Source organism: Stegodyphus dumicola, chromosome 6 (genome assembly GCF_044657685.1).
Source record: "Stegodyphus dumicola isolate Sdum_Otavi_A_Nest chromosome 6, ASM4465768v1".
NCBI classification, from domain to species: domain Eukaryota; kingdom Metazoa; phylum Arthropoda; class Arachnida; order Araneae; family Eresidae; genus Stegodyphus; species Stegodyphus dumicola.
In genome coordinates this window covers 47,528,833-47,553,850 of record NC_140773.1, presented here as the reverse complement: position 1 = coordinate 47,553,850, position 25,018 = coordinate 47,528,833, and the positions used below count along the sequence as shown (strand labels likewise).

The following is a 25,018-nucleotide window of genomic DNA, read 5'->3' as shown; positions in this document are numbered from 1 at the left end:
TGGAAGTAAAATGAGTGAAAATGTAGAAATTTTATGACTGAAGCAAGTAACGTAAACTTTACAGAATAAATCTTCCCTCTAAACTGAAATCCCTTTTAATAAAAAAATCTAATGCATTTAACCTGAGCCTAACAATTCTAAAATATGAATCACATTGAAAATTTGGGTTTTGTTTGATAACACAGCTACTGCAATTTTGTCAATGATACGGAATCTAAAAACGTAAACCTATGAACAATTTTACTTACTTTTTTGCAATGAAACAGATGAAATTACACGTAAACACACACACACACACACACACACACACACACAGAAAAAAAAAAAAAAAAAAAAAAAAAAAAACCATGTTTAGAAAATTTCACTATTTTCCCTTCTCCTTGTTATTTTATATTATTTATTTTTTACTGGAAAAAAATCGCTAAATAATAGCTACTTTTACTTAATTGCTACTTTCACACAGATTCCTAACAGATGGCGCCAGCAGCAAAAAACAATTTTGCATTTATATTTACGAAAATTTCTTCAACGCACCACCTAGATATATTACAGTGAAATGTGCAAACTGAACTTCTTTTTCTGCCTGAAAAATGAATATTTAAATCTTTTAGTAAGTAAGACTTATTAAAAAATGCTAAGATGAATTTTCTTTGAATTATATGGCTTTTATGTGTGTGACATAATTTCTTTGATGAACATCAATCAGTATTAAATTCTTATTATTTTCCTGATATTTACAGTTCTTTCAACATAATTTATTATATTATATTTTTGCTGTTCCGTTTTTTGTAGGTAAAACATTTGTGAAAATATTACGTCGAGGAATAATATCGAGCCATATGTACACTAACAATCGAATTTGATGTTCGCTTATCTTTATCAGTATCTTATATACGTCCTTGCAACAATACATTTTTATAGAGTAGTTTACTTTTATAACTATAAATAGAGCATCCAGTAAATTAATAAACAATAAAATTATTAAAAAAATATTATTAGTGAATTTGTTTTTGTAAGCTTTTTAAACAAACATCTTCGAGTCCCCAGTGGCGCAATTGGTTAGCGCACGGTACTTATAAGGCAGTACTTGTGAGTTATGCCGGGGTTGTGAGTTCGAGCCTCACCTGGGGAAGTAGCATTTTTTTATTGGATATTAAACCCATCGAAAAAGGCACAAACTTAAAAAAAAAAAAAAAAAAAAAAAAAAAGGTTTAATAAAAATATTCACTTAACTTACAAAATTTTTAAATTGAAGAATACAAACTCCCCATAGTTTTTAAAAGCATTTCATTTACTCAAGAACGTGAAGTATTTATTATATGTTTAAATTTTAATTCTCAAAAGATTGTATTAGAAAAAGTACATCGAAGTTAACTTCGTCTGATACACATATTCCCGCTTTAAAAAAAAAAAAATTGTACTATATAAAGGTTATGTCCTTTATATAGTACAATTGAGTCATATGAAATAGAAATTGAAGTCATATGAAATATTTTATTGGAATCAAGCGAATAAATGTTCTTTAATTTGCTAACTATGACAGTGTTAAATTGTTGTATCAATTAAATCATGGAAAACTAGCTATAAATCTATGAATGACATTTAAGCGATTAAGATCGAATTTTATATTTAATATGAATCAATTATAATTCTGACATGAAACGTCATTTAAGCGAAATTTGCGAAATTTGATTCATTTAATCTATTTCTTTACGTAAGAATTTTAACCTTATTGTTAGATCTCAAAAAGAGAAGAGGTATTAATTATTTCAGAGCAATGTAAGAACAGGATAATTTTTTTTCAGTTTTCGATACCTTTATTACCAGTGATGGGATTTAACCGGTTTAGCAGAACTGATTATTTAAATACTTTTGGCTCGTCTAGCTGCTTATTAAAATTGACTTTTAATATTTATTTAAATAATTTATCTCAACTTAATAGCTTTGTATCGTTTATCCGGTAATCAACTAGACTTAAATTTGTTTAATCAAATCTGTTTGCAGTATGTATAGAGAATATGGGGCTATGTAACTTCAAATGAGAATTAATAGTTGTGATCTTTGTCGTAAATTTTTCAAATATTGCAATCCCATAAATATTTCTTCCAGATATCATAAATGAATGAGTTATAAAGAAATACGATATAAAATAACAGAAAGACGAAAGTTGCACATTGTGAGGTTATCATTTATTTAGTAATTTATCCAAATATCATTTATTCAGTAATTTATCCATTTATCCAAAAATATTGTTCGTGATTTACTTAACAAAACGTTTATTAATAAACACATTTATTTTAGAAGCCAATGTAGTATGTCTTAACATTTTTACCCTAGTAAAGTTTTTAAAAATAATTCTTAAAATTGTTTCAAAAATTCTTGAAATCGTTCATGTAGAGCAACAAAAACTCTTAACAGAGAGAATATTGGACATTAATACTTTTCTTCTGTTTTTTACCTAATTTTTTTTTATATTTAATAATTCTGTTCTGCACTTTACTATATCTATATTATTATACAGAGGCTGTTCGCATATTTTTTAGACGATTTTGGTAAGCGGTAATAAAAAATCGTTTGCTGCAAAAGAAGTAATTGAAATTGTACTATGTTTTTAAAAGTCAAAATTATTGTCTGTGGCTTGAAAGTTTTGTTTTTATTCAAAATGGCGAATTTAACAAAGCAGTGGTTCGAAGGGTACATTTACGCTCTTTCCGAAGAGAAATATGCATACTTCGTTATCCAAAAACGATGTGAGAGTCATGGTTTTGTGATATCTAAATAGTCGATAGGTAATATCATCAACAAGAAAGGAAAAAAAACGTCAAATTGGAGCCTCAAGTTGGACAAAAATTCCAAACAAGTATCCAAGGAAAAAACGGACATCTTCGACTATTGCAAAGGTACGTTGTTTAATGTTAAAATAAAATCCCCCTAGTCAAAGGACAGTTGCAAAATCATTAAAATGCTCGGTGTCCACTGTAAACAAAATGATAAACGTTGATTTAAATCTTAAGAAAGCGAAAAAACGCAATGTACATCGTTTTCTTCCAAAGCATATCGCTCAACGCAGGACACGCTGCAGAATTCTATATGAGAAACACTTATCCAAAGAAAAGTGAGTGAGTGGGGTTTTTGGCGCAAAACCAAAGATGATTATGACACGCCAAACACAAGGTGAGATGATCAAAATTTATGAAATTAAAATACAATAAATAAAAACAAGTGGACAAATGTACCAAATCCAGAGGATGCAGTCATATAAAAACAAGGTAAAAACACACATTAAAATCCAAGACAGAATCCTCAAAACAAATTAAATTAGGTAGTAAAAGCCTGTCTCTTTTAAATAATAAAATAAATTACGATTAGCCTCTCTTCCGATTAAACGGTCGAGAGGTAAGTCACATTATCCAAAGAAAAATGGAAAACAATTGCCACAATAGATGAAGCATGTTTGTATTTAAATAATTGTAACAAAAAAGAGCACATTTATTATCATAAAAGGGGAGAAAAAATTTTAAGTACATGGTTCAAAGAATCGAAAGAAAGTTTTTCTAAGGGATACATGATTGTTGTTGGTTTTTCTTATAAATAAAGTGCAAAACAATGTCAAGATTAACTCCAAATACTATCAGGAACATATTTTATCGCCAATTTTTCTGAATAAAATACCATAGCTTTACCCACAGTGCCATCAATCTGTGAGACTCCATCAGGACAAAGCTAGCAGTCACACATCAAAATCCACTGCAAATTTCCTAAAAGAAATGGAACAAAAAACTGGTATCAAGGCCATACCCTTCATTGATATCCCTACTAAATCTCCCGATGTGTCACCTATGGATTTTTGTGCTTTCGGACTTTAAAAAACTGCATTATCCAAACGTTATCCCAAAACCCTAACAGGACTCTGGAAAGCTGTTCGGGAGGAATGGGATAGAATATCGCTTCTGCCACTTCAAAAGGCTTTATTATCCTGGAAATTGCGGTGTCGAAAGATAGTTCAGAATAACGGACGTCAAATAGAATAATTAAAACACAATAATTTTATGTAATTTAGTTTTGTGAATACAATATACATCGTCTAAAAAATGTGTGAACAGCCTCTGTATAAAGAACGAAAGAGTGGTTCAAAAAAGCAGAATTACAGTAGAATATTGCTATACGTATGCATATGAAATCCAAGCACTTCACTTTGATTTTAAGATATAATAACGATGACATTTTTAAGTTTGATTAAACGTTTAACGTAAGTTTTGCAATTTGATTAAATCTTTTATACAAACATCTAGTTAAATAAACAATACAGTTTAATATAAACTAACAGTTAACAGTTTCTAAACAGTTTAATATAAACTTCTGATGCAGAATTTGAAATTTAGTATTTAAATAGGCGTTTGTTTTAAAGATGAGAAAAATCGTACATTTTCTCGAAACATTAATATAAAAACAATAACAAACTTTTATTTAATATTAAAAATTTTGATAAAGTAAAATTTGAAATCTGCATTTACGGAAAAAAATGAGATGACAGTACTTTATATCAAAAAATTAACAGTACATATTTTTTAAATATCTGCATTCATTAGAGAGATATAACGAAAACTGATGAATAAAGTAGATAATTAAAACTCTTGAATCCTGGTTCATTTACCCAACATAGTTTGCCAAAAAAATTTCGGTAACGATCCAAAATTTGTATTTTTTAAAAAATCTTTTTAATTAAACCAAGTATAAATTAGCACCAATAAGCCCTGAATTACCGAACGCGAAACTATCTTCAGAAAATTAAGAATGTGGTACTGAGAACCGTCTAGAGATGCAAATGTGGAAACTGTCTGCCAGCTCCTCGAGTATATGAAGCATTTTTCGACAAATTTATAGCTACTTTTGAGAGTTTTAATGCACGCAAGGGTCCCTAAAAATCCTCAAAAATCTGGGGGTCCAGGAAAGCCTTGACAAAGTGCTATTGGTATAATCTAAGTAACCAAATCGCAAAAGCCGCATCCATGTTTTAACGAACTTCTAAAGTCAATAAATTAACCCTTCCAAAGTTGAGTTAAGGTGCTTAAGGTTTAAGTTAGAATTTGAAAGATTCGAAAAATAAAAAAAGTATGAGTATTTGAGTTTTTAATTTTTTTTTAAGATTTGCAAAAAAAAAAAGTAAAAAAAAATTCCTTTGAAGATTTAAATTGAAATCCCTTGTTTTTACTTCATAAAAAAAAAGAACTGGCTTCTTTTTGAAACACTCCACATAAAAAAATAAAAAACTTTTTGCAAGTAATTATATTCAAATATATATTAAAATGAAAAATAATTGCAATATGTAATGCTTCAACAAATTATAAGACAAAATAAATATTCAACTACTTATAAATTTCTTCTGCTTTCTAATACAAACCTAATGCATTTAAAAAGAGTTTACAGAATGAAAAACGCGTTAGCATTTCTTGAGGAAAACTAATTTAAAAAAACTCATTTTCTAATGGAATTTAAAATTTGCTTCAACGAACACTAAAACTTATTGTACATAGATGGCGCCACATGCATAACACTTCGCAGTTTCGTATACTTGAGAAACCTTTGAATGCTGCTTCATTTTGAATGCTTTCTGTAAGCTTGACTCAGCTTTGTAATGTAAGCTAACAGAAACTTCTTGTGTAAAAATTGCTGACAATACTCTAGAATAATAAGGTATAATGATGAAATATTGATAATGCAAGCCTTATTTCAGTCGGAGAAAATTCAACAGATTTACTTTTGGCTGCTTTATCGTCTTACCATTTTTACGTAACATTACATAACCTACGTCTCCTCCATCACAAAGCCCAACAGCTGTCAGTCTGATAATTTGTTCCACGTTTTATTACTGATTAAAAGGTTTTTTTTCCAACGCATAACGTGGATATGAATCAAATTAACCCTAAAAAAACCTCTTCTTCCTTTTGCAGATAACTCGTGTGCTTTTGCCTGAACAAAAAAAGTCAATCAGCTTCATTCAGAAATTTGTATTCCAAAAATTGTTATTGAGGTACAGCATAAACTGACCCCTCCTCCAAAAAAAATCAATTTCAGTACATTTTTGAAAAACACGTAAAATTCAATTTATTATTTATCATACCAGTTGAAAGTGGTCAAGTGACCAAAAACTGTTCAACATCAATAGTTCACGGCAATTCTATTCCAATTGACTGAAGAAATTAATAGCATGAAGTTTTCTTGATATGTAATTTGAAATGGGCCAGTTTCTCTTAAAGCATTCTATATGACAACCATTTCCACAAGCATATCAAATCTAGTTCGTTTGCCTCATTCAAATAATCCTACCTGAATCCTGAAAATTTTTTTTCTAAATGAACCAAATCAACTTTTTTTTTAATTATCTTTCCCTAGAACCTCAGTTGAAAAGATTTTGTCAGTACACAAAACTGATATTTCTTGGACTACAAAAATACATTTTACATATCATGAAAAGATTTTTATCCACTGTTCAGTACAATATTTGAATGAGCTAACTGCTAGATCAGTTAAAGAGCTCACACTGATCATATATTGCACTCATGATCTGCCATTCTCCAAAGTCAATACTTGAAACTTTATCTATGAAAACCACACATAAGCCCTAGAATGAATTATAACATGAATGCATTCCATAACTACTGAACTACTAGAATGTATACGTCTCAAAACCATTACTTTCATACAAAATGTCTGCCACAATAAACTTTCCTTATGATAATAAGATATGATATGGCAATATAAGATAATTATTTGTAATATGCAGAGTTTACAAGCAAGCAAAAGCTTGTTTTTACTTTTTAAAAAAAAAAGAACTGGCTTCTTTTTGAAACACTCCACATAAAAGAATAAAAAATTTTTGCAAGTATTTAATTATATATTCAAATATATATTAAAATGAAAAATCAATTGCAATATGTAATGCTTCAACAAATTATAAGACAAAATAAATATTCAACTACTTATAAATCCCTTCTGCTTTTTAAAATTCAGCAGCAGAAATTAAGATGTAGAAACATTCAGAAATTGTATCTGTGCCACTGTAGTTTATAAGTGATGTTTTTATTCTTGTGGTATAAACTCTTATCTACCCAATTCTGTTACAAAGTTACTGTAAAAATAAGCTACATAAAATTTTATCTACACATATACTGGTCATCGAAATAAAAGGATAATGACAGAAATAAAACATAACTGATACTTCAAGAAAAATTAATGCAAATTAGTATAAAAGCATTAGTTAACATAAATTATAATGTTTGGTAGTTGATTATTCACAAATTATTAAAATTAAAACCAAATTTATGGAAATTGGAAAATGATGGAAAAATAAAGTTACCTGTAGCAGGAAAGATTTTTTTATTTTATTTTATTTTAAATATGGTATTTGGTCACCTAGAACAGATATACATACATACCCCACATCTTGATTTCATAGATTTTACCAAAGTGTTGATCAAGTCTTGTGGAATGCATACCACTCTTTTAAAAGTTCACTTTTCAGCTCCTGGAGGGTCAGGTGAAGAATTTCCGCACACTGAAATTCAGTGCAATTCACATATGCTGGATGAGGATGCGTTCTGTCTGTCACCTATTAGCAGAAACTCTGGGCTAATAGCACCCTTAAACAGTGTAACCTTGGGGTTCCAATACCTCAGAGCGGTTACAGAACCTCCTTGATATGCAGCTTGAGGCGGCCATTTGTCATAATTCTCCCCCACACCATTAAACCACAACTGCAGAAACAAGATATTTCATGGACAAGGGAACGGAAGTTGCATGCTACTTCCTCTCTCCAGATTAAAAAACAAGTCTAGAATCACCATTCAGACTATATCTGAACTCGTCAGTAAAGAATATTGAGGCCCAGTTGTATTGGCTCCACTGAACATGACAATGTCACCAGTTTAAACAGGCCTTTCTAGAAGCTGGAGAGAGTGGGACACAAACCATTAGTTTTCTTGCATGCAGTCCAATATAAGCCTTCATGAAGCAGTAGAATGGCTAATTCGAGTTTCTGTAGCAGCCTGGAGGTCTAAACCCAAATTTCTTGTAGTCGCTTCACAGTGTCTTCAAATGCAGTTGTTGCTCTTGGTCACCCTTGACAGGCTGTCTGTTAACTAATCCAGATCTTAAAAAGCAGCTCAAACTCCTGATATGACAGTTTGAGGAATATTCAAATCTTAGGCAACCTGCAGTTGTTGCTCTTCGTTGCCCTTGACCAGGCTGTCTGTCAAACGTTCCACAGCTTAAAAAGCAGCTACAAACTCTAAATATAACAGTTTGAGAGATATTCAAATCTTGGGCAAACTCAATTTAAGTTTGACCTTCCTCAATTCTATCAGTTACACTGCTGGCCACCAAAACTGCAACATCATGAAGGAAAGCAAATACAAAAAAAGATATTTGTTGCACATAAACAGTACGGCATGAAAACAAAATGATTAAATTTATAATCACTTCGGAGGTTCACAGGGGTGTGAAATTAGTACACACTGCTGCCACCCCTGGCAGCTAAAACGGCTCTTACCCTGTTAGGCATGGAGTCAAACTGGCCTTGGATGACAGAAATGATCATCTCATTCCATTTTGCTTCAAGTCTATGTCACGCTTCATCAACCGTATTAGCTGGAGTGGGGTGGCAGAAAAGTCTTTCAGCAACATATGACCAGATGCTTTCAATGGGTGACAGATCTAGAGACCATGAAGGCCAGGGCAGCAATCGAATACCCTGTGTATCGAGGAAGGTCAGAACATGATGAACAACATGTGTCTTGCACTATCTTGTAAGAACATGTCGTTTGGGAGCCTCAAAGACAAGGCACAGTGACTGGGCATAAGATGTCCGAAATCTACCCATCTGCATTCAAATTACCATCGATCCGAACTAGAGACAGGCTGCCTAAACCATCACACTAGGTTTAGAACGCATATGGCGATATCAAATGCAAGCAGGAAATGTGCGGTCCCCTCTGACACTCCAGACATGTATACGGCCATCAGAATACTTCACATAAAACCCAGACTCGTTTGACTGTGCCCAGCTTTGTCGTTTGGCGCAGCACAGTCGCTGTCTGTCTCTCTATGCTACACTGTCAAGAGACACTGAAGTAATGGTCACTCTACCGATATGGTATTGTAGCTGACTGCTACAACCATCGACACACCTTACAAAGCAATACTGGGCATTCTGCAAACATGGTGTTGATTATTGGTCCGTGATGTGGTTATACGGTTTTGCAGGACTGACCTCACAATATGTCTGTCCTCTCTGGCATTAGTCGTGGGAGAGCACTGAGATCCTGCATGCCGTTCATTATGATCTTCAGCAATCCATTGATTCCATATTCGCATGACAGTGTTTGGTTATCGGCCAGTGCGAACAGCAATATCGTGGAACAATAATCTACACTTTCGAAAGGCAATGAGCCTGCCTGTATCAAATTTTGAAACATGCTGGTACGCATTTTGTCTTCTTTTTCAAGGCATAACACGGTATTTTGAGCAAATTCCAACCTTACAAAGCACTTTCCGAATGAGAAATCCACTACACAACTTTTCTTTTATGCAGTGTTTCAGATGTCATTTCTCCCGCCCTGTGCTGAAATACTAATTATTTGCTAACTACTGAATACTGATTACTCTTAGAAACCACATTCACTTTAATTAAAACTATAGATTGGAATTCCAGCATGTGTCCACATTGCCAACCACCGAATTTCCATATTTTTAGCACAAACGTATGCACGTAAGTGCAATTTGAGTTGTATTTAATTAACATAAATAATTATAGCATTGGATATTGGTTACAACCTCATTATCTCTTAATTTTGATTATCAATGTATATAAATATTTTAATATATTTGTCAATCAATCAAAGATCTTAATTCAGATTTATGATAGGTATGGAAACTTAATATTTAATAATAAAATTCAATGTTTTTATTATTATTACTGTTTAAAAGCAAAAACCATATATGATGATTCCAGAATTGCCGTCCTTTTCACAAAGACTTGCATTTGCTATTAACTGAGTTGGATTACTAAATCATGGCAAAGCACATTAACGTGATCTATGGGCAGAAATGCCTGCATGGATAATTTTCTAAGAGAAACCAGCTCTGCCTACATTACATGTGGAAAAACAAAGCAATATTTATGCAGTTACACTTTCTGTTAAGAAACACCATGTACCCATTTCATTTAGATCCTATGAAATTTGGGTACTTTTCCGTTTGGCCGGTGCAAATCTCGCCAAGTACACTTTATTGGAGACAACACACAGTATACACATAAATAAAAAATGTTAGTTCTAAGAACTTTTTATTTTGAAAGCATAAACATTTTAATCATTTAAAATTTTTTAAAAAGACAGTAAATAAAGGAAATAAATGTGTAAAAAGACATTAATTTAAGAATTTACTATTATCTCATGGTCCAACATCCTGATTTACCAGTTCATATCACATGACCCCAAGTGATCTCATCTCACGTAAACTACGCTACAAAAATCTAATTCTGCCAGTAATTATCTACATTAGTTTGAAGTTAAATCTTATGAAATACAAATTTAAATGCAAGAATTATTTCAATTCGTACGAATAGCTTACTTAGAAATTATGTAAAACCGCAGCGCTTTACTTCGCTAGAGCATTCTCATTAGAATTGATGAATTTAACCCTTGACTTCGCCTTTTCTATATTTTTGCCTTCGGGTGAGCGGTGTGAATGCATCCTAATTGACTTAATTACCATGAAAGTCCTTAGTGATAGAAATTACTTAAATGGCAGATGATATATTTTGAAAATATAGTAGAAATATTTACTTGGCTAACTAAACCTGTAATGTGCATTTGTGGTTTGCTTATTTTTTTCTACTATATTTTCAAAATATATCTGTCATTTAAGTAATTTCTATCACATTATCAGCACGATATGCTCTAAAGAAGTTTATTTAGCAGAAACAAAGAAGAAATTTTGATTCTTTCCGAAAGAAAAAGAAGCAACATCCACAGCGCTGGTGACGCTAAGGCTAACATATTGAAAATAATTTCTATCACTTAGGGCATAAAATTGAACTATCTGGTAAATCTGGTTTAAAAATTATATATAATTTTATGCCAGTTTTGAAAGAAACAATCAATCCCATAAGAAATTGCAGCTACTTCTTTTGAAAATCATGTGTAAAAGTTTACCAATGAGGATATTCCGTTTGGCATCGGTTGTACTGTTTTTATCAACTTTATCACCTGCGCCGGCAAAATGGAAAATATCGAAATTTGAATTCTGCAATTCATTAAAACTGTTTAATGGAGGACTACTAACAGACTATGAAAACACTAGTAGTTCTCCGATAGCAGCCCTTAGCAACTGAAAAGACTGGCTGTGTAAGAATTTTATGTTTTTTCCCAAGATAATGTCCTTCTTTCTTTAGAAAATCTGCCACAAAAGAATCTCTTCAAAAGCAGACAACCTTCAAGTACTCTGCTGCAATAATTTCATCTACTCATCAGAACAGAAATAAAATTTATATGAGATATGCAGCATGCAGTATAATTCTTATGTTCTTGTTCATGACGCTTCATTAATTTTTAACACCACTAAAACTCATTTTCTTTTCTTCCTGATTGAAATACACTAATGCAAATTTATAATAACTTAAACAATATGTAATGTAATAATGTAAATATCATCCTAATGAATGCAAGTTTATGAAAATAAAGACTAAAATAAATCATTATACAAATTTAGTTAATAAATGCTGTTTAAATACAGGTTTTCATGACAGATCTAAAATCCTGTGTCGCTCAGAAAATTTCAGTCCTTAATGAATCTAATAATTATACAATATTGCTTAAACAATGTTTAGAATTGAAAAAGGATTATTTAATAGAAAATTTTATCCTAGATAGATAGATAGAAAACCCTGCATACAGAAATTGCCATTATATGAAGAGATACAATATATTTACAAATGTGCTTGAAATAATTATAAATGAAAGTATATTTCTACCAGTTATTTTATAAATTTCAGTGTTACATTTGCAGTAAAACAGAACCTTGCATTTTTTAAATTTTTTAGTCTTTAATGAAATAGAAAATACAATGAGAACTATATACAAACAGCACGAAGTGAAACTAATGTACATGAAAAAAATTACATGCATCTCTACAGCACAAAAAGTAGATGAAAAATTAAACATTTATAGAGTTAAAAATTACATTCCCAGTAAAATTCCATCCACAACAATAATGTAATGTGTTTACTTGCATAGCACATTTAAAGACACTAAATTTTATGATATCATTGCTGAGGAGATCGAACTATTTTGGCATAGGTCATTCCTTCTGAAGACAACTGAGGATATTGCAAAGATGAATCATTATTCAACTGTAAGGGCAAATCAAATTTAAACGGTGAATTGTTTACGGCAGAACTCTCAGATCTAGCAGTTGGCTTTCGAATAACTTTGGATGAATTCTCTTTGCCATTTGGTAAGATATGAGATGATAAAATATCCGGAATATCTGGATATGACATGGACAAAGGACCAGCTGTCATTTGTTTAGCTGAATCTATGTTCTTAGACAATGACTGATCATTTGCTCTTGAAAATTCAAATGGAAAAGCATAACCATTTTCCCGTTCATCAACAGAACTCGAAATACTTCTCAAACGGCTTAAATAAGAGCCTTGTGAATTAATAGGTTCTGCAAACTGGAATGGTGAACCTGTTTGCTCAATATTTTGGGATAATTTGTATTCAGGTGAGATCCACATATGTTTTTCGTCCATTCTATCTACTTCAATATGATGGCGATTACCAAAAGATTCATGAGGGAAAATATCATCTCTTGCCAAATGATCTCGCCTGTTTTCAAGCTGGTTAGAAATGAATAATTTAGACATTTCTAAAACAGGTGGTTCTTGACTAGCCCTATTCAAAATTACCCTATCATATATTCCCATATTATCTTGAGAGCTATTCATCCAATTAGTCTGAAGATTATTCATTTGTGGCCTTTGTAAATCTTGATCATGTTCATTATTAAAAAATCTAGGCTCAATTTTATCCGAATTAATGATGCAAGGCAATGGAAAAGGAGATGCTGATGAATCATTTGCGAATGATTCTGAATTATTAAACACTTCTTGATGGTGAGCATTAATTGGTCTGGAGAAAGATGAAGGGAGATTCCTTATTACTGAAGTAGATACATGTGGAACTTGTGAAGCATTAAATCTTTGACTTACATGTCTTTTCTGAGAAAAATCCAATTCCTGAATAATTTCTTGATCTCTTTTTATAGCTTTTATAAGAAGCGAGAGTGTTCTTGCAGCATTTCGGCCTACAGACTGAATCAAATGTTGCAGAAACGCTATCGTTTGTTCTTCATTCTCAACAAAAGAGAGGACATCAACTCCTGCAGGTAACACTTTTTCTAAAAGATTTAATTTTTCTTGCAACTGTTGGAAAATAGGAGAGCGACTCAATTCAACAACTTCAATATTATTTGCATTCGTCATCGATTCGGACAAATCGGACCATTTTTCAAAAGCACCAGGTGCATTATTAGATGACATCAAAGGATGTACAGTTGGGACACTAGTAATTGCATTACGAGCTCTTTCCCGTTCATTGGAAAACCCATGTCTAAAACAACATTTCATAGATTCTTCACTACGATTATGTGGAGCACTGTGGCTCTCAGAATCAACAGACTTTGAGGGGAAAGGACACCATACACCATTTACTGGAGGAATTTTATTTCGCAAGGACATGTGATCAGAAAACAAAGGTACACTATTTAACTGATTACCAGGCAAACCATTCTTTGTAAATGCATTTATGTGATTTATTTGATTTCCGGGTAAACTGTTTTTCATAAAAATATTTACCATTTCTTCTGCCTTCAGCATATTAAGAGGCTTATTTGCTTTTTCCTCAAAATTATACAAACTTTGGTTATTTTGAAAATGCACATTACTATCAACTTCATTAGAAATATTAAAATTATTAAATGGTTCTACACGATTAGGAACAGCACATTTTACATCATCTATTTCATTCTGAGAATGTTCATCAAAGGGCCTATAAGATGGTTGTTTATTAACTACATATGGGACATGGACTTCATTTCGCTTTGTCTGCCTTCCTATACCAAGTTCAAACTCCTTTACCTGACCATTATGATCTAAATGCACAGAATTTCCTCGATTATTAGAAACTTTTCGATTAAGAATTGCAGGGGTCATACGATTTGGAATATTTGTTGAATGCTGTTGTTGCTGTAGAGGTGGGGGTGGGGGTGGAGGAAGAAGAGGTGGGGTGTTAAATGTGTGATTCTGAAATGGATTGGGCTGAGTAGGAGGCATTATTGAGGGGCAAATACAACTGACAACATTGTAAGGATTAGGTGCAGACATCATGTGAGCAATAGCAGGTTGTATTAAAGGAGAACCTTGAAATGGACTTCCGAATGGCAGAAAATAAAATGGAAATTGCATTGGGGTATCAGTGCATACGGTATCAGTAGAAGCTGGAGCATCTGGTGCATGATACATTCGTCCTGGAACAAATTCAGGAGCGAGAGGATTAAGAATGAAATTCTTTTTTAATTCCATACTATCCAGTTCTGACCTCAGTGAATCCCATGTAATTCCAAACAGACTTTTTTCTTTATTACAAGTAAGGATATATTTTTCCCAGAGTTTCCTGAAATAAATGGGAGGGGAAAAAAAAGTAATTACAATATGAAAACACTTATCACTAAAACTTAAACAGTAAAGTTATAAAGATAAAGCTTGACTATTTTTATACTTTAGACCAGGGGTTCTCAACCGGCAGTACGCAAGAGAAAAATAGGTGGTACGCAAGGAAGCAAAGTATTTTTAACTTTTAAATTCAAAAATTAAAACCCCAACATCCCGACTGAGCTTTTTCTCTAACACTCATAAATTTATGCGATCTGAGCTTTGTTCAAGAGCGGTGGTAATAGTATTTTCTAGTGGTGATCCTAAAGGTTTTCAATTTTTGTTTAGATGGTATGCGTTAGTCAAAAGGTTGAGAACTGCTACTTATACAATAGAAACTGGCAATGAGTCAAAATTATATGTCAACTAAAATTAGACACTAATACTTCCTTAGTTACACACATATTTAATATTATTAAAAAGCATGAACTCAGTTTTATGATGTATAGACCTAAACACAATTATACTATTATGCACTTAAAAATAATTTTTAACTGCATAATACTAGTTTTATTTTTTTAATAATTCATAAAATTTTGAAATAAGTTATAAACAGAACAGTTACATATTATGTACTAGGCTGAAATTCTAAATTTAAGTAGTAGTACTAGTTATTTAACGTGTTTTATGAATTGATACACAAAAATTACCTTTAGTTTAAATAATACCCATAATTTTATTGTAGTTTTTCATAATTACATACTACATATTCAGATAAAAAAAGGAACATAGGTAATAATGTATAAAAAAATCATTCAAATGAAAGATAAAGCAAGAGGCTTAAAAAGTCATTAAACTGACTGAAAGATCTCTAATTATAGTTTTCAACTGATACTTTGCTCCTGCATTCACATTCTACAATACCGCAAGTAAAATCAAAATTCAGAGTACATTAATGGCACCAATATAGTCTAAGAATTCACAAAACTATGAACTGAAATCTGAATTATATTAACTGCTAAAAATTTTTAAATTACTAAAGTTAATTAAATCGTTTTTCAATTAGAGTTTATATAGGCACTCCACTATACATATATCAAGTTGTAATGAAAGTTTCCCGCCACCACGGATATCGTCTGCGTAAACAGTTTGCATTGCCATGTTTAAACATATTTTGTCAAACAATTTTTGGCATTTGAAAGAAAGAAACTTGCTTTAAAACAATCTGTTGTGAAATTTGTAAAAAGATATCGTTATCATTAAGAACAAGGTGTCTGAAATGGAACTATCATCCATATTAGAACTACCATTTACCTCCAGTTCTGTTACAAAAAGTCAGCTACAGAATGTCGCCAAACATATGTATAGCTTTAGGTAATAATGTTGTATCATATGACACTGTGAAGGTTTGGTACCCAAGATTTCAAAAACACGGACTATGACATTCAAGCAGTAGAGTGCTCTGGCCGGCCTATTGATGTTGATGGGGACCACCTATGAGAATTTTTGGAAGAAGATTAATATGCAACCACTCAAAAGATAGCTAAGGAATTAAGACGTTACTGCTATCTCCATTAGTTGTGCTATACATCACATAAACTTGACATACAAGTTCAATCGCTGGGTGCCGCAACAGCTGACTCAAACAGATAAGGACAAATGTGTTCAAGCCTGCACTAATCTGTACCAGATTGTCATTTGTGATGAAAAGTGGATTTACTTCAACAACACAAGCCAAAAAGAGGATTGGTCTGTGCCAAATGAGCCTATCGGATGCATCACAAAGTGCAGTTTGACTAACAAGAAGATCATGCTTTATATCTGGTGGGATTGCCATGGTATTACCCAAAAAAAGAGTAGAAAATCATAGATTTAGATGAATTAAAGGCACTGTTTCCATGTTTTTCTTTCTAACTTTTTAAGAACATTTTTTGGTGGAAAACTTTCATTACAACCAGATATTCCTGCTTTTTGCATACATATATAAAAATAGTCAATCCTGAACCTTAGTACTCCTAACAGATAAGCATACTATATTTTTTTCCTACTTTTCCCTTTTACAAGAGACATGAAGAAATTATTGTGCTATACTCCTAAATGAGAGAATTTTTAACCTATATTATGCAATACCATTTTTTAAGTAAATGCAAATTATTTTTTTTTACCTTTAAGACTTATCATCATATCATACACCACTACAATGTATGGCTCAAAAAGAGACTTTAAGCTGAAACACCTTATATTAACATGCCAAAGTTGTTGGATCGGATAGCATATTAAAAAAAGATGAATACAAACAGTTTTAACACTATAAATAAGAGATCCGCTCTCCTCAATATTTTTTATACAAAGTTCTTTAATAAAAGACCAGCGAATAAAATATTCACTGTCCTTTAAGTAGTTAAAAAAAATCCATATCTACATATGTAAAAATTCACAGATATTCAAAACTGAATTTAAAAACTAATGCCTGTTTCTGAATATGCACCACCAGTATACAGTGAGTTTTACACAGGTTATGCATCATACCATTTTGGCTCTTAGTATTAAATTTTGATAAAATGTTTTTTATATATGTTCTATACAGATATTTTTGATAAGATTGTTTTTAGAAGCATACAAATAACTGAACTCAGATGCCGTGACGTCATTCTCTCTATGAGCTTCGAAGGCGCCAAGCAAAAATTAGGGGAATTACCGTTTTGAGATGATAGACAATTGACGTGGGAGCAGAGACGCTGCTTCTGTTCAAAAAGAACTTTGACGATCATTACTTGTTTAATCCTCTTAAATGCTAAATTTATGTAATAATCGTTTGTGTAATTAAAATGTCTTTCGTTAATTAATTTGCTCATTGTTTAAAATCCCCACAAATATATAATAAATATATAAATAAAATATACAATTTAATGGACAAAAAGCATCATTTTGATTACCAATTTATTTATGCACCTTTCATATAATACTGCTGCAAAAATTTAGTTTTTCATACAAAATAAAACTTGCAAACTAAATTTCAATGAAACTTACCTGCACTTTCCAACAGAACACAATGATACAGGATCACCTACAACAGCCACAAGAGATTGAGCTCTTGTGATTGCAGTATTCAGAAGTCTAGCATTAGAGAGAAAGCCATGGTCTAAATCAGATTCTAGCTTTGCTTTCTGACTACATGTTTGACGAGTTCTTACTGTACTCAAAAAAATAACTCTGAACTGTTTACCTGTAAATCAAACAGAAAAGAATATAAGTCATTTAGATCTTGCGAAATGTGATAAAATAAATAATTATCTCACTAAGTAGCTTAATGTCGTTAGCCTTTAAATTAGACAGCATTTTAACTTAATTCATATAATATGAAATCTTATGCATTACTGTTATGTCCTATAATTCTTAAATATATCTGACATAACTATCTTTAAATATTCAGCACATAGATCATACCAGACTGATAGCATAATGGAAAAGTGCTTAAATATCAGACATTTCCATTGATCTAAATTTCTCTTTAAATGCTATGGTACACGATCTTTAATTTGGAACTGGAATATAACCCAGCAAACAACAGCTATCTGCCTAAAGTAGGGATGCCTTCTTGATGAACTTTCTAATGGAAACCAACTTGTATTGAACATTACCCATGGGTAAATCCCCAAAACCAACTATACAGTCTGTTCACCTGGGATCAAACCTGGGCCAAACTATAGCATTCAGCAGTTTTAACCACTCACTTACTAGTGAGGCACTTTTCAATGAGACCGTCATATATTTTCTGTTAATTGATGTAGTCTTAACCTTTCAGCGGTTGTGAGAAATGTAAACAATTCTTTCCACCCAAATATGTGCGATATCTGTTAACTGTAAATTTGTAATTCAATTGCATTTGTTTGCACTCACTATACTGCATAACTGAAATGCAAGCTGAACTCGTTGAAACACAGAAACCCAAATTTTTAAATATAATATGTCAAATAAAATAAATCATGCTTTTTTGTTTCTTTGAAATGATTTAGTTAAATGAATAACTACCAACATTTAATTCTTTTCTAGATCTGGACCTGGCATCTCCTTTCAATTAAAAAAATTGGAAATGCAGAGTATTCACATTTTCTATCTTTATTTTGCAAGATTTATGACCACAATATCCACTGTTCCTATAAATTTTAACATAACTTCATCAACTGATATGAAAACACTATTGTTATCAAGAACTGTATGTGTTACAACATAATGGTTGACTTGCTTGGTTTGTGGGAAGAGGGAGATGAAAGCACACTGAATATGCACCACCAGTATACAGTGAGTTTTACACAGGTTATGCATCATACCATTTTGGCTCTTAGTATTAAATTTTGATAAAATGTTTTTTATATATGTTCTATACAGGTATTTTTGATAAGATTGTTTTTAGAAGCATAGAAATAACTGAAAATTAATCAAAATTGTTTCTTTGCTTTCTTACACCATTTTGTCTTCAAAACAATTTTGTAGAAATGCTCTATCCCCATATATAAGGAAAATCTGCTTTTATTTTCTATCCCTAAAATGATATTACCTTAACTTACCATTACTCATTCATGATATAGTATCTAATGTTTTGAATAAATGGAACTTTATTAGTTGTTTTAACGTAAATTGATATTTAGTTGCCTTATGCAATTTGCCTTCACATTCACTTATTTGAATATTTTAAGAAAGAAATGTTCATTAAAAATTCTGGGGGCTAATGACTGACAAAATAAAAGGAACATACCATATATATACTCTAAGAAAGCTTCTTAAAATGAAGGGGGGGGAACCCTAATCAATCATCTCTTTGTAATTCTTATAAGGATATTTAAATTTAAAAATTTTTTTTTTAAATTCTTATAAAGATCTATTTTAAATAAACTTCCTGAAAAACTAATAAATTAAAAAAACTAAATTCACCATAAAATGCAGGAACATCTCTGCAAAAAGGAAGTAACACTAAAATATAAAATATGTATTTTTTGTAATATATACAGTATTGCAAAAATACGTGGAAATTTTATTTCATATAATCTAGATTTATTTCTACTTGAAGTACAAAGTGAGACCGAAAAGTAAGCTGACTGATGTCATAATAATAACTGTATTATATATTTATATACATCACTGTCACAAGTAGTTCACACCGTCTACAATGCCCTTCTGACAACATTCATACAAGTTCTGGAAACTTTTAAAAAAGTCTTCCATTTAGACTGTGGTAAGTCCCTTGGTAACAGCAGTCTAGAGATGCTTGAAAATCGGTGTCACTTAAGTGCCAATTTTAGTTGTGGAAAGAGGAAAAAGTCTGCTGGTGCAAGATCATGGAAATAAGGAGGGTGAAACAACTCTGTAAGCTTTTGCTGCTTGAGGAACCATCTAACACACATTTCAGTATGAGGGCATGCATCATCATGCAAAGAAATCACTTGCCTGATGCAGCAAGATGGGGCTGAACACGACGAATGTGAGCCAGGAGGTGCTTCATAACATGGCAATAAAATTTACCATTAACTGTTTGACCTTCCGGTACGTATTCTTTATGGATAATTCCCTATGCATTGAAAAAGGTAATCAACATTGTCTTAACCTTTGATTTTTCGAAACGAAACTTTCTGGATTTCGGCGATGAGGGACCACGACACTCCATACTTTGGCGTATGTGGATCATACATGAAACACCACGTGTCATCTCCTATAACAATTGACTGTAAAAATGTGTCATCATTATCTGCTACATTGATTAAGTCCCCACAGGAGCTCAATCGCTTGTTTTTGTTCATCGCTTAAGTAATGAGGAAAAGACATCGCACAAAGTTTCCATTTACCCAAATCCTGTGTCAATATTGTTCGGATGATTTCACAAGAAAAATTCAATTCATTCAACATTATTCGGATGAACAAATGGCAATCTTACAGCAATAACTTCCTAACTCTTTCACAACAACATTTGCCGTCGTTCTGCTTGTCAACGGTCTTTCACTGCGGTGCTCATCCTCCATGCTTTCACGACCTTGGCAGAAAAGTTTGAACCACTGAAATACTGTCTTGCGAGATAAAGTTTCTTCGCAATACACACTTCAAAGCGTTTCCAAGGTTTCCATAGCAGTTTTACCCATTTTAAAACAGAATTTTAGATTCATTTTCTGCTCCATTAAGCAATGCACTAACACCTATCACGTTTAAGCAACTGCATGAACAAACACAAAATGAGAAACTTTGCAAATGAATCTGAACTTCAACGTTGCATACCGAAGATCGTAATGCACATGTTTCAGGCCGTCGCTGTTTTCATTTTCGAAAGGAGGGGTAAGTCACCTTACTTTTCAGTCTCACCTTGTATAATGTTTTTTTTTTTTTTTTTTTTAAATAAACATTAAAATTATTCAAAAGGCAAATACTGAATATCTTTTCCACAAAAATTAATATATTTGTACCTTGGACGTTCAGCACTCTTTCAACAGATACACCATGTAATTTTTTCTTTCGTAATTCATTACGAATTCTGACAACCTTAAAGAGAATCCAATTTTAAGTACACTGTAAAATAAAATACTCACAGCCTAATTTTCAAATTATAATATATATATATACATTTCTAAGAAAAACATATTACAGATAAATTTACTCTAAACTTTCAAATAAAATAAAACTAGCTTAAAATATGAAACGAATTTTAAATATAAATGATAAATTAAAATATTTATTTGTTAAGGAACCATTTTAGGGCTTTTTCCCCCTATTAAGATTTTTAATTAACTGACATTATAGACTTATAATTAACCGAATTTTACATAACTGACCTTGTATATTTTTATAGGAAAAGATTACTTGATTATCATAAAGCATGTGAAGGCTATCGACCTCAGGGAACGAATTTCTTAAGGGAGGAAATTTTAAATATTCAATGATGAGTTTTAATTAAACTAAGTATTAAAGACCTAAAATCACAAAGCATTTGTAGTTAAAGTATTAACAATTATGTCTGTAATTGATTATGTAAGGGGAATAAAACATCAAATACTATTACAGAAAATGCATAGAGATACAATCATTTATTTATATAGCCATCAAAAAATATTATATGCATTTTGTACTTTAATGCACATATCTACATTTTATCAATTAATTTTTTATTTTAATGTTCACAAAATTTTCAGTTGATCTTTGGATTTTCCTCTTTTTTCTGGAGGGGGGGGGGAGTTCAGAAACATCCTTGGCAAAGTCTTTCTGCAATTTTTTTTACCTTTTTACTATGTATAGTAATACAAGTATTACAACCACTACTATATATATGCTATTCATTTTCCTTAGAAAGTATTGCTACTGCATTAAACAGTTTTCAGTTTATCTTGTATATGTTACGCCTCTCCAATTCTCAGAGCATCACCATCTGGTAAAATAGAAACTTTAGTTTCAATCGATTTTTAATTTATCTTTCAAATTTAATCTGTAAATACATAAAACAGCTGAGCAATATAACAGAAATAAACATATTCCTTGATTTAAATCAATTTTACATTTTAATAATATAATCAGTTGCTACAATTTTAAATAAATTTAATACACAATAATAATGCATCCAAGTGGTAATTTAAACAAATATTTGCAAAATATTTATAAATTTTGCAAATTTTTCTACAGGTACAGGTTTAATGCACTCGGAAGATTAATTGCTTAACAAGGCACATTCATCTAGGTCCACATTAAATTGAGGTTTCAAGCAATAACTGTACAAAAGGTAAAATGAACATACTAAAATATATTCTAAAAAGAGAGAACTGTATTAAAATTATAATATTAACACAGTCCTCATTATTTTATGGAGTTTTCAAGTGTTAATGATTTGACATTAATGTTTAAAATTTAATAAAAAAAATAATTGTGAACTATTGAGATCATTTGTGGGTCATTATTACATTCCTTCAGGCAACACTGTTAAGAAATAAAAATTTCTGCTAGCCAATTGAGGAGCTAGCTAACCCAGGATGAATTTTTGCAAAACTTCTAAAATTATGCTTACCTGGTCATAATATGGTGTAACAACTCCTATACTAGTTTCATCTTGTTCACCCCACGATTTGGGCCATTTCTTCTTTAATTCAATTACTCTCTCAACTATTTCATAAACCTAAAAACAAGAAGACATTTTATTTAATGTAATGAATAAGAATAAGCATACACTTAAATTTTTAATATAAATTTACACCTTAAATTTGTAAATGTACTTGTCCCCCCTGCATTAATTTAAAGCAACTAGAATTTGTTAACTCCTTTAAGGGAAAGGATGAAATTTTCAATTTTAAAATACACATACACAATAATACCATACTATTAGATAACTTCAAAATTATTAATATGGTAAATTCTGCAACTCTAAAATGCTCATCACCAGATGAAAATTCTTAATGTTAGTCGATATACAATTCTAAATTTCTAAAATGAATAATAAGAAAAATTAAATTTGAAAAATTAAAGTGGAGACTCAAAAAGAGTTTAGAACCTTACTATAATTTAAAATACAAAACTTTTTTCTCCTTTAGATTATGAAAAAGTAAGGTTTTAGTATATACAGAATAAGAGTAAAATATCATTTCCATAGTATTTTAGTTGAAAGTTCATCAAAAATCAACTTACGAACCTCAGCATTATTATGAAAAGCAGTACTATTGCAATCCTGGACATCTTCCCCTCTCGCAGTGAAGAAAGTCAAGGGGTAATACTTTTTATGACGTGGTTGTTGTCCACTAGCTAGAAGATGATTATCATAAAATAATTCTGAAGTATACTGGATTATTGCCTCATGCGATCGATAATTCTCGCAGAGTAAAACTTTACAAGGATAGTCTTCAGGGTACAAATCATACAATCTCTCCAGAAGTGAAGTATGCAGATTTCTTTGTTGTGCAAACTGAGAATAAACTTCTGGGCTAAGCTGGAAAATAAATAAATAAATAAATATTTAGAAACTACAGAAGATAATCAATTCAAATATAATTTAGATAAAAACAAGCTATAGTTTTGAAGTCATTATTTATTATAGACAAATATACAAATATATACAGACGGGCCATGGGAATTTGACAATTTTGACACTGATGCCAATACTATGAAACATAACTCAATTTTATTTTACAAACATGTTATATAATGTCATTTTATTATAATAATGCCTTTTATGCCTCTTAATTTTCCCACATCATACTTACAGATTGTTCTCTGTGAAATTGGACAATTTTTTCAGCAGCTGACAATACTATTGTTTATACAGAAAATAAATTATTATGCCTTTAAGTTACAATAAAGCAGTAAATTGCTTAGTATTCAAAGTAGAAACTTTCTTTCTTCAAGAAGAGCAAGTAAGTTGTGACTTATACTGTCATTTTTCTTTCTTAGTCATGGTGCTCAGAAATAAGATATAGTTGTGGATATAGAACTCCAGATCAACAATTCCTGCTTTAAAAAGAAAACCAAGTCCCATGTGCAACGTGAGAACTTCACCAACCGCTGAGACAATGAGACAGACAACATTAAAGAGTCCTTAGCATTCAAATTGAAAAACATTCCAGTATTCCAAAAATAAGAAATCAAACAGAGAAACCACAATAATACAAACAATATCAATGTCTACTGTTAATCAGTAAGTTTATTTGTATGCAGGCTATTTTTTAAGTTAGACCCATTCTGAATGTAGCTTGAAGTTTCAAGTGCACTTGAGAAGGAATGTACGTGCAGGTTGCTGGGATTCTTTGTGCAAAATCCAATACATGTATATTCAGGATGTCAGTTTGTATGCTTTAGTCCAAGATTAAAATGTTTAGGAAAATTGAACACCCTGCCAACTGAGTAATCTGGTTCTTAACAGCATGAAATATGAAAGCTGCAGATATTCATCACCATATGTGTGAAGTAGACATGACAATGCAACGAGTGCAGTTAAATGCAAAAATGGATGATACTGTTCAAGGAAAACTGGAACAGATGGAGAAGTGAACACGACTATCACAGGCAGCAATGTCCTAAGAAAAGAATATCCAAAACCCTTAGTATTTGTTACAATAAATGTTTAAACTTCTGAAAACATTACTTAGAAAAATACAGAATTGTCTGTAAATTCAGAAAACAAACAGTTTTTTTTTAATGTTTTGATTGTTTTGTTTTTATTTCAAAATGGATCTTAAAAAATAACCCTTGTATTTGATATTGTAAAAATTTTACTTACATATCATGGTGTTATATTCAATCTCAAAATCATCAGATTTCTGCAGTTATCTTTTATTTCACACATTTATG

At 31.4% G+C, this 25,018-nt stretch overlaps 1 protein-coding gene, 1 long non-coding RNA gene and 1 other non-coding gene across 3 annotated transcripts in view; 2 read left to right on the top strand and 1 right to left on the bottom strand.

The window, feature by feature from the left end:
- Positions 1-346: 346 nt before the first annotated feature.
- Positions 347-25,009, top strand: LOC118188958 (uncharacterized). Its single transcript, XR_004758195.2, has 3 exons — positions 347-610; positions 18,767-19,015; positions 24,122-25,009. It is a non-coding gene; the product is annotated as an uncharacterized LOC118188958 (long non-coding RNA).
- On the top strand, positions 1,041-1,132 carry TRNAI-UAU (transfer RNA isoleucine (anticodon UAU)). The gene is given in 2 exon segments: positions 1,041-1,078; positions 1,097-1,132. It is a non-coding gene; the product is annotated as a tRNA-Ile (tRNA).
- The window catches only part of Helz (Helicase with zinc finger), an 80,660-nt gene continuing 67,720 nt past the window's right edge, over positions 12,079-25,018 (bottom strand). The window contains exons 12-16 of the mRNA XM_035359487.2: positions 23,367-23,660; positions 22,749-22,856; positions 21,163-21,238; positions 17,744-17,939; positions 12,079-14,735 (exon numbers count right to left, since the gene is read on the bottom strand). Coding sequence (XP_035215378.1) covers positions 12,323-14,735; positions 17,744-17,939; positions 21,163-21,238; positions 22,749-22,856; positions 23,367-23,660 — 3,087 coding nt within the window. The 3' untranslated portion in view covers positions 12,079-12,322. The remainder of the gene's footprint in view (positions 14,736-17,743; positions 17,940-21,162; positions 21,239-22,748; positions 22,857-23,366; positions 23,661-25,018) is intronic.